The sequence below is a fragment of the Magallana gigas genome, chromosome 6 (assembly GCF_963853765.1).
Source record: "Magallana gigas chromosome 6, xbMagGiga1.1, whole genome shotgun sequence".
Lineage (NCBI taxonomy): Eukaryota > Metazoa > Mollusca > Bivalvia > Ostreida > Ostreidae > Magallana > Magallana gigas.
In genome coordinates, this window is record NC_088858.1 from 32,253,516 (window position 1) to 32,263,562 (window position 10,047).

General features: G+C 34.9%; 1 protein-coding gene across 2 annotated transcripts in view; it reads right to left on the reverse strand.

Moving 5' to 3' along the window:
* Positions 1 to 2,501: 2,501 nt before the first annotated feature.
* The window catches only part of LOC105345495 (nonsense-mediated mRNA decay factor SMG5), a 32,789-nt gene continuing 25,243 nt past the window's right edge, over positions 2,502 to 10,047 (reverse strand). For both annotated transcript variants that reach the window (XM_034461768.2, XM_034461767.2), the window contains exons 21-26: positions 9,911 to 9,970; positions 8,607 to 8,763; positions 7,823 to 7,913; positions 6,246 to 6,326; positions 4,928 to 5,085; positions 2,502 to 3,452 (exon numbers count right to left, since the gene is read on the reverse strand). In XM_034461768.2, the coding sequence (XP_034317659.2) occupies positions 3,385 to 3,452; positions 4,928 to 5,085; positions 6,246 to 6,326; positions 7,823 to 7,913; positions 8,607 to 8,763; positions 9,911 to 9,970 (615 nt within the window). In that variant the 3' untranslated portion in view covers positions 2,502 to 3,384. The remainder of the gene's footprint in view (positions 3,453 to 4,927; positions 5,086 to 6,245; positions 6,327 to 7,822; positions 7,914 to 8,606; positions 8,764 to 9,910; positions 9,971 to 10,047) is intronic.

Below are 10,047 nucleotides of genomic sequence, written 5' to 3' on the forward strand. Positions count from 1 at the left end.
AAAAAGGAATTCATGATAAAGAAAACCTCTAACTGCTCCATTTTCACCCGCCTTCATAACTTTAAAAAAAAAAAACCAACGATATGATTTACGCTACAGGAAGGATCTGGATCATATAAATCAAGAATGTAAATAATGTTTGAAAGAATGCCAATCCGCTAATCTCAGTGTTAACCGAATGAAAATCGCAATTCATCTGTCGATTATAATGAGGGTTTCATTAACAGAGGATGGAGTATTCGTATTTATGTGTATGTTCCTCTCCGATGGTGGTTATAGATATGTTGGATGTGAAGTCGAGATAAGGTCTCAATTTTTACTTAAAGGGATGAAAATGATATTCTTGTCAAAGACACGAATCGGCTGGAGAGAGAGAGAGAGAGAGAGAGAGAGAGAGAGAGAGAGAGAGAGAGAGAGAGAGAGATTTCCACAAAGTAGGTTGTCTTGCAATAACCACATAACATAAACCAAATGTAAAAAGAGTTATGATGTGATTAATTTGCCGTGTGGGACAACACCACGTGATCTTTCTGGTGAACGGTATTCTATTTATGAATACATTTATATGGTTTTATTGTTCACAAACCGCAAAACAATAATTAATTAAACGTAAAGTGCAAGCACTGTCACATACAGAATCCGAATAAAACTTGAATAGAAGCTACTTTTCTGGCCAAGTTTTTTTTTCCTCAACGTTGCAGCCAAAGTCTTTTCAACGCTGTAACAAAAGAATATCAACATCAAACCTTTTTTGGCAAACCCGAACACTTCCTGTTTGCTATCAATTAACAGTTAAGAAGGCTCAATGGTCGTGGCCATTTTTGGACTCTATTGATCTCCTTAAAAAGAAGAGTTCTGTATAAAAATATGGGAAAATATTCATATTAAGTCTTCTACATTCTTCATTTGAATTTTATTTTATTGTATAAAGTCAGAATCAAATTTAAAAGATAAAAACATAAGGATTTTATCTTTACTAAATGATAATTTATAGCTAAAGTCATATCTTAAAATGTTAGCTAGGATCTGGTGTTTAATTTGTTGACCATCCAGCCACCTGTATGTACACATTGTCAAGAGATGTGGTAATAATTAAAAACATTTTAACAAGACCTTGGACTTTCAGTAGGACGTATATATCTATTTCTTGCGTCAAAGCAAGTTGAAAATGACGCGGTTTCAAGCGAAATATGCACCGGTTACGTAGTCTTAGCTCAAAAGCAAGACAAATCTTGTTGATTTCAGAGAGCCATGGGTGAGTGGCTGACAATGAAATAGACAGACATACGTCACATTGCTGTTTAACACAACTACCCAAAGTCCAAGCTCTTGTTAAAAAGTCCCCCTCCCTCAAAAAGAAGAAAAGGTTGGGTGGTTTGGTTGGTTAGCTTTACATGCCAACCTGCACTGATCGATGCTACGTGCCAATTACATAGAAATCTCCAGTGAGGAAGATTAAATTACAGCATCAAAGACTATATAATACAGCTGTCTTGAACCTTACAGAATTAACATTGCAGGGATGTTGGGTTTTTTCACTACACGACTCTGCAAGAGAGTCTTAGCTATCTTTTTTGGAAGCAGTCGATCGATGACAGAAAGGGAAAAAGAAAGAAAGAAAAAAAAACCATGCATTGACAACAATGAAATACGAGAAATTTCCACTGCAGTCGCGTTGCTACAATAGAAAGAAAAACAGTAATGGTTCAAGAGATAAATCTAGATTGATTATTATTCATATTTTCGTGTACCGAGGCATGAAATGCAAGATAATAATGGCTGCAGGCGCCATTCAAGTAGTGTGATAAGATTTATGTCCATAATGTGATCTTAATGCTTTAACCACTGAGGCATACCAATGCCAATCAAACATGATGGACAAGATGGGACTTTCCGCCCTCCTGTTGGATCGTTTCGTTCGTTCATTGATTATTTTATGTATATTTTTTTCTCTCGGGTTATAGTCGTTCACAACGACAGAGTCAGGCAAAAAAAAGTAGCTGATGGAAAAATTGCATAACATCACAGTCAATTTGACATGAATTTGGGTAGCAAACATTTAACCCTAATTTTGCCTTTAATTTCCACCGTTTAAAATGGCTGCCGTCAAAGATACATAGAAAAATAAAATCCTTTAGAGAATAATGGCGGCAAATTGAACCTTGTTGTAGCAGACGATGCTTTTCTTTAATGAGGTCACGAAAGATGGGGGTATTTTCTAGAATCCTTAACAGTGCTTCCGTTTTCATGGTATTCAAGATAATCCAAATGACACGCCAATGTACATACAAAATGCCTTAACACTCAGGTTAGATTTCGGTTTCAAAGTTTTGTAAACACAAATATTTATCCAGGGCTAATGATTTTCGTTCAAGGGGTAAATTGCTCCGATTTATCAGAGCTAAGCAAATATGGTTCTGTAAAACAGACCCGAGTAGGTCTCCAATGATACATTGACTGTGTAGATTAACATTAAACAGCAAAACAAAACAACACACAAATAGAACCACTATCACTTTTATTGAATAAGAAAATTCTCCCACACTTATTTCTAGTTTTAACAATTTCAGAGCAATATTTGATTTTTAAATAGAACCTTTTTCCACCATTCAGCTGGTAAAATGATACAGTGTGTGCAAACACCATTTCACTTTACAGTGAATATAAATTGGATTGCATATAAAGTTGTTTGTTTCATTTCCCCTTACAAAGTAAAGCAGTTACTTTTAAGCAATGAAATGCTACACAAAATAAAAAAAAAGATGGTGCCAAAAAGTCATTTACCAGTAAAATGTTTCTATGAACCTTTTTACACAGTTTATAATTTATATTGACAATTGCTGCACTTTTCCTTAAATTTTTTTTTTAGAAATGAGATAGAGGGAGAGAAAGAGAAAAGGAGCAAATGGAGAATTGGTTTCTGATATGATCTACTAGAATAGATACTATAATGACTGTATACAAATATATACAATACACAATAATTGCCTAAATATTTTAAAGTTGTTTGACACTCAGCTCGTTTAAACACCACAAGCCATAGCTATGACGAATGGTGGCGTCCACCATTCTGGTTATCACAGCATTGTTGTCTGTACTGGTCTGTTCACGGCATAATTAATTGTGAATCTGTGCTAAAGCAAACTTGAATTACCTTTAATTATATATTAAAAAACAAACAAAAAAACCTTCAACGAGGAATTCTTATTCCCTCACGCTACCAATATGCAGCACACACACTTTCACTCAACTCTGAAGAATATTGGGTGTATTTTCTTTTTCTTTATCCTTTCCACAAGTTGAATATTATTCATTCACAGGGAATTTGTTTTCCGTTCTGAATCTGAATCCTGGCTGCTTCTGCCATGTTCCTTGTTTCTGAATTCAGCCTTTACTCTTCAGAGTGTCTAACCACTTGTTGGCAAAAGACGAGATCTTCTCCATACTGATGCCTGCAATATTTGAACACAGGTACATCAGTGCATATTACAATTTCTACTATTTGTATACCTCATCATTTATCTTTAAAATAAATTTCATTCAGTAAACACTGCTAAGTAGAGGTTTATTCATCCACTTGAATCAATGATCAAAATTACAGTTAAACTTCGATTTCTCAAACACTGATATCTAAAATACAATCACTAATTTTTTTTAAGTATTTTACCATCGATATCTCGAATATCTCATAGATTTTCAACAGTCAGATCTAGTTTGAGATAACAAAGTTTGACTCTTTTAACAAATAATGTCAATGTAATTTATATTTCTATCTTGTTTATAACTGAAAAAAAAACATCTACGAAGTGGTAAAATTACTTAAACACAACATCATAAGCATATCAGCCTGCTAAACAAAGGTATATCCAAATGCATTCTTTTCCAATAAAAAAAGAAATAACTGTACTTTTTATTTGCAGTCCTAAAGTCTAATGAATTAATTTTTCATTCAATAAATGTTCGTTATGCACCCAGTAACCCTATAATTACTTTACACACGCACACATACCGCCGATATTTATATCATACACAACACACCTGTTGTTGAAACAATTTTCTTTTTGCTGTACATGTATTACCATATTTATTGCTTGATTATACAGTGCTTCCGTGACTGTTGAAACTTTCTATCATCTACTTTTAAAAAAAAAATTTAAAATGCAGCTATTTAGGAATCAAAATTAGACATGATCGCAGTAACAGCAAAATTTCAATTTTATTGGACTAGAAAAAAAAATCCAAAAACCCACAGGAGCAATTAAACAAATGCCAATCAAACAAATGGGGTACATGTTTTCCCAAAGCTTTTTGGTGTATTAACTGCAAAATTATTTATTCATCAACAACAACAACACTTTCGTCCTTTGGGGGAAAAACCCCCACAACTCAAATTAACCAAAAAGCTACTTTCCAACATGTAAATTTTTACAACTTATCAAAAACAATATGCCCATCAATCAACCGCAAACTAACATGCATGAATCAGCTTGAAAATGTTCTCTTTTTTTGCTCTCATTTAAGCACTTTTAATATTACTTTTCAACCATCAGAGGCAAATAGAGACAGTTCTACATTTAAAGCAGAATGCAAATGCCTATAGTTAAAGGATCCCCATTTTAAATGATTTAATGTTCTTAAAATCAGCTAATTGTTTTACATTTTCCTCGAAACAGCAGATAGGGTAAAATAAACCTGTTGCAAATTCAAGTTCAATAGAACAAGCAGTAATCAAACTTTCACATCTGCAGTCAGTTGTTTATAGTAATCATCAGAAAACTGAAATGTAGAAATTTTGTCATCTATGCTCCACATTAAAAGTTTCCATGTCCATTTTAACCATAACTGTCTCCTTAAACCTTGATTCGTACCCTATAATATACCTTCTTAGTGTTAATTGTTACTACTGCATGCATTGCACACTTCTTACCATCTTGATGGCAGTTTGCCAGCAACTTTTGAAATGTGGGCGGGGCTGAGGTTCGTCCCAGGTCCTTGCTGGTCAAGACGGCCACCATGTGACCAGAGCTGATGTTCTCCCCTTGCTGGGCCAAGTACCGCGCACAGGAGAAGATCTCATACATACTCCTATGGGGAAAAAATGTTTACCATTTGATAACCATGTATTACGAAGCAGCAGGAACTAATGATTTTTAATTCAGTATATCTGTTATTTCTTATATCTGATAGTTCAAATAATCATAATACAATTTTAAGATTCAGAGAATAAAACTGACTTTGCTGTTCGTGTGAATTCATTATAAGTGAGGTCGCTGTATCAATGTTTTACTGTACATAACTGTCTGTAAAGGAATAGGCCTGTTCTAACAAAAAGTCTTTCATGTCCATGATAATCTTACAAAGTACTAAGGAATAAAGAATTGCAATTTATAATGATAATACTTTCTTTAAAAAAGAAAAGCATAAAAAACCCAATGTGAACCAATATGAATGCACCTCTTGTAATGTGTCAAGCATTATGATTTTTTTGAAATGCAAATGACAATCTGTTAGGAATATACTGGAGGTTAACATGTATGTACTGAACATATAATTTCCAATGCCAGAAATTCTTATGCAATGGCTATTTGCAATAATGAAAATCATATCATAATTCATTTATCAGTTCAAAAATAGATGCATGTAGGATGTAAATTTTGATAGTTGGTTCACGGGAGATGATCTTTTTTGCAAAATATTTATAATGGTTTCCTGTAACACCCAAACTTGGCAGCATAAATCTGCAAATGTCATAAAAAAAACTTGCCTTATTTTATCCTGGTTAGCTTTACACCTTCCACAAATTCAATATACTGATTTAAATGTGATGTTAATGTTAGAGTAGGTCCTTTCTTCCATTTTATATTAGCGTACCATCATATTCATCAGTAGCATTAAATGGCAATGTTGCATAAGGAAAATATATATTCCCATATAACTGTATGCAATATCATGCAGGCCGCGCCTGTGCCTATAGTGTTAAATGTTAAACTCTTTCATAATAAATTCTTCAAACACGATATCATCTTCAAATGTAAGGTATGATTAAATTCAAACTCGACAAAATGCCATCATGAAACGAATGCACATCTATATGGAAAAGAGTGAAACGCGAGTCTGGAGCTTGTTGAAAAAAAATGTGTAATTTGAAGAGAGTAAATGTAATAATATGTTACCGCTGAAATTCATCAGTGGCAATTACAGTATTCAGGGTTCATGTGAGAAATCATATGTCTGCCAACACTCACCACAGATCCCGATTATTTTTCTTCAGGTTTTTCGGCATGTGATCAGGCACCTTTTCGCTGCTTTTTTGAGCTCGTATGTACCTGCAGCAGAAGAAACGGACACCATTATTTTACACCAGGATAATTGCTGGTTTGAGCAACAGTGTAAACTGGGCCCCATAAACACGTAATGCTTGATAACCTGCACTAATAGTACACAGACCGAAAGCCCTGGCCAAGGCTGATAGGATCTATATAACCATTATGGCCGGGTCTGTCAGAGGCAGAAATAAATAAATAATTTATCCATCGCCTCTACTGAGGTATCCGACACATTTATCACCCCCAGGTACAAATTACACAGGCCTAATGGAAACCATATTAAGTAATAAAGGTTATCTTTTTTCCCCTGTTCTGCATAGATTTGATGAATGGTAGTTTGTAAAAGGTGTAACGATTTACAGGTATAAATGATTTGGAGGTATAAACGAGATACATTTCTAAAAACCTAGGGAGATTGGACTAAGGGATTTTCTTCCCTATAGATTTATTCCTTCTCTCTCCTGAATTCGCAAGTGGCTGAGAGACCAATTATCTTTTTTTTGTTTCAAATCAATTAGGGCTTTCTTGAAAGTGTGCAGTGGGGTGTCACAAATAGTTAGAGGCTTCATCATTTAAATTATCACCTAGGCCTGCTCAATTATTCATACACCGAGATTTTTTTCCCCCCAATGACGACAGTCCCCAAAGACATGCCATCTAGAATGCTCAGAGGAAATTGAAACATTTCAGGACCATTAGATCTCCACTCCGTGCCCTTTCACATAGTTTCAAATCCCACACAGATATCTATTTTTACAGAATTTTTATATCTTTGCAGTGTTTTGATCCTGCAAAATGACACAGTGTTATCCTGCATATACTGAATAATCTCCTCTAACTCCGGCCCCTAAAAAAACACAATACTGCTATTGATGAGCAAGGCATACTCAGAGTGAAAATTCAACTTAACACCTAGAACTTTAATCTTTTGATTGTAAAGGTCTTCAGATGGAGTTGTCCCTAGCTTTAGGCACATATTATTAAATAAGAGAGAGAGAGAGAGAGAGAGAGAGAGAGAGAGAGAGAGAGAGAGAGAACTCATATAAATGAAGATGTCATACACACAGATGTACCATTCTACCTGTATCTGCAATATATTTGTTCCTAAAAATCTTATATTTTAAATATACATTAACTAAACAAAAATTCATTTCTGTTAAAATGATATGATGCCCCCATTTGTGAAGAAAAAGGAAATATTTCCTTACAATTCATATAAAGGCATGCAATAACTCATGTGAAATAGTTTTTCTCTTTTTAATCTTTGATATCCGTACAAATGTATTTAACTTTATCTTACTCATAGCCTTCATAAAGATAAATGATCGTCCTATCAATAAAAAAAAAAAACCCCAACAACCCTAGAAGGTCTCCTTCCATATCTATCACAAAGTTGCATTTCATCGGGTTATGACTAACACGGATTACTTCGCTCCCTGTAACCACAAGTAGACACTGTGGTCAGAGTTTGGTGGGCGATTCGAGGGTTTACTTACCGGTTTCCTCTCCTGAACTCTGCTTCCAGCCACCGGATGGCTTCCCGAGCACCCATCGACTCTTTCTTCAGGAAATCTAGTGTGTCAATCACTGGAACAACCAAACAAAATGTTTAGAGGTTGTAAGGAAAGATTGGGTATTTCTAGTAATCAACCTTTTTTGTTTTGAAAATCAAGGATTTGTTTTTACTTGCAAGTGATAACCAAAAGTTATGTTTCTCTTGCAAAACAATATTCTTTAACAATGACTGAATTCATAATGTATATAAGCAATTGACAGGTAATATGAAAGTGAGCATGTTCTGAGATATATATAAAAACAATGCCTTTACAACCTTTAAGGATCACTTACATGTATGGGAATTATTAGGATACCTTTACCTTTTTTCAGAATAAATAACCAGATATATCAGTGGGAATACCCTTGAAGCCCTTCCAGTTTAAAATGTTACAGGATCACTTACCAGATATAGGATGCCTCAACCACTTTTCAGGATCACTTACCAGATATAGGATGCCTAAACAACTTTTCAGGATCACTTACCAGATATAGGATGCCTTAACCTCTTTTCAGAATCACTTACCAGTTATAGGATGCCTCAACCACTTTCCATGATCACTTACCAGTTATAGGATGCCTCAACCACTTTTCAGGATCACTTATCAGATAAAGAATGCCTCAACCACTTTTCAGGATCACTTACCAGATATAGGATGCCTCAACCACTTTTCAGGATCACTTACCAGATATAGGATGCCTCAACCACTTTACAGGATCACTTACCAGATATAGGAATAATCAGGATGCCTTTCCCACTCTGAGTAAGCTGCTTGACTAGGTGTAGACTATCACACAGACAGCTTGTGTCAGGGATCAGGTAGGGAGGGAAGTGGGGCGTGTCTGTGGCCTCTAAAGAACCTTCTAGCTGACTGACCTCTGCCTGTAATGTCAAAAAGGAAACGGTTGCAACAACTACATCTAGAATAACTATCTACGAGGTTATTTTGGCAAAATTTGCCCTCATTTCAGAGTAAAGTTAAGATTGGTTAAGAATACAAAATCTTTTACAGGTGTGACTTGCGGAAAGCAAAATAGGGTGGAAATAACCATGTATAAAAGATATTTTTCTTGTTTCTGAGTGTTTGTTTCTACCAATGTGTATAATAGTCTTAAAGTGGGGATAGGGTTGTGTTACAGATTTTTTGTGTTTAACAAGAATGACATAATAACAAAGGTTTTGTGTTTAGCTTTTCATAGAACTTCCTATCGTTGTTGATCAGATTCACTTCCTGCTGTTGCAACCAGCTTGTTTGTTCACAACCTGACATCATTTTTCATCAATACATTATTATTTCTTGGGGTTGGGGTTGGGGGGGGGGGGGGGGGGGGGTCTTCAAATTGCAATCAAGAGGAATATCTCTCTCTTGACTATGTATCCAAATTCAAGCTGTTTATGTCAAATATAAACATTTCTTGGCTAAAAGCACAACACCATCTGGCTAAATTTATTGCTGTGAATTTGTATTTACATTTATATTGCTATCAGTCATTTACACCGACTCCACCGAGGTTGGACTCATCTCCATTCATTCAGGTTCATTAATTCTTAGCATTTAATTTGGTGCTTCTCTTAATGAAAGGGGTTAAGATTAGAAATATAAACACCAGGAAAGCATTTTTTAAAAGATAAAAACATTAATTTGCTTAATAACAACCTTCGCCAGAAAATGCATACATTTTGTTTAATTGCTTAACCATTTAATGAAATTAAAATTTAAAATGTATCTAAGAAGAGACCCACTTTTTTATTATGTGAAAGGTTTAATAAAAACTCAGCTTAAGTCGTATGTCGACATATTGATGGGCAATTAAAAATCCCAATTGTAGCATCTGTTGACACTTCGGTCCTCTTACTATTATAAATGATTCTCCAAAACCACATAAAAATCTGATGTTTTGTTTGTGGACAGAAAGTGAAAGTTATTAACCATTACATGAACACCAATAAAACCATTTCACCGCTGGTTTGTCATCTCACTGCCTTTTGACTTGACAACTGAAATCAATCAGCATTCGACCTCCCTCACCTGTAATCGAAGTTGGGCCATGTCTCTCATCAGTTGGTTTCTTCTGCTTTCCTCGTCAGCCTGAAAATAAACAGAGAAAAAAAAAACAACATAAAGCACCAATGCATTTGGTATCTGTTTTCTTGCATTCAACAGAA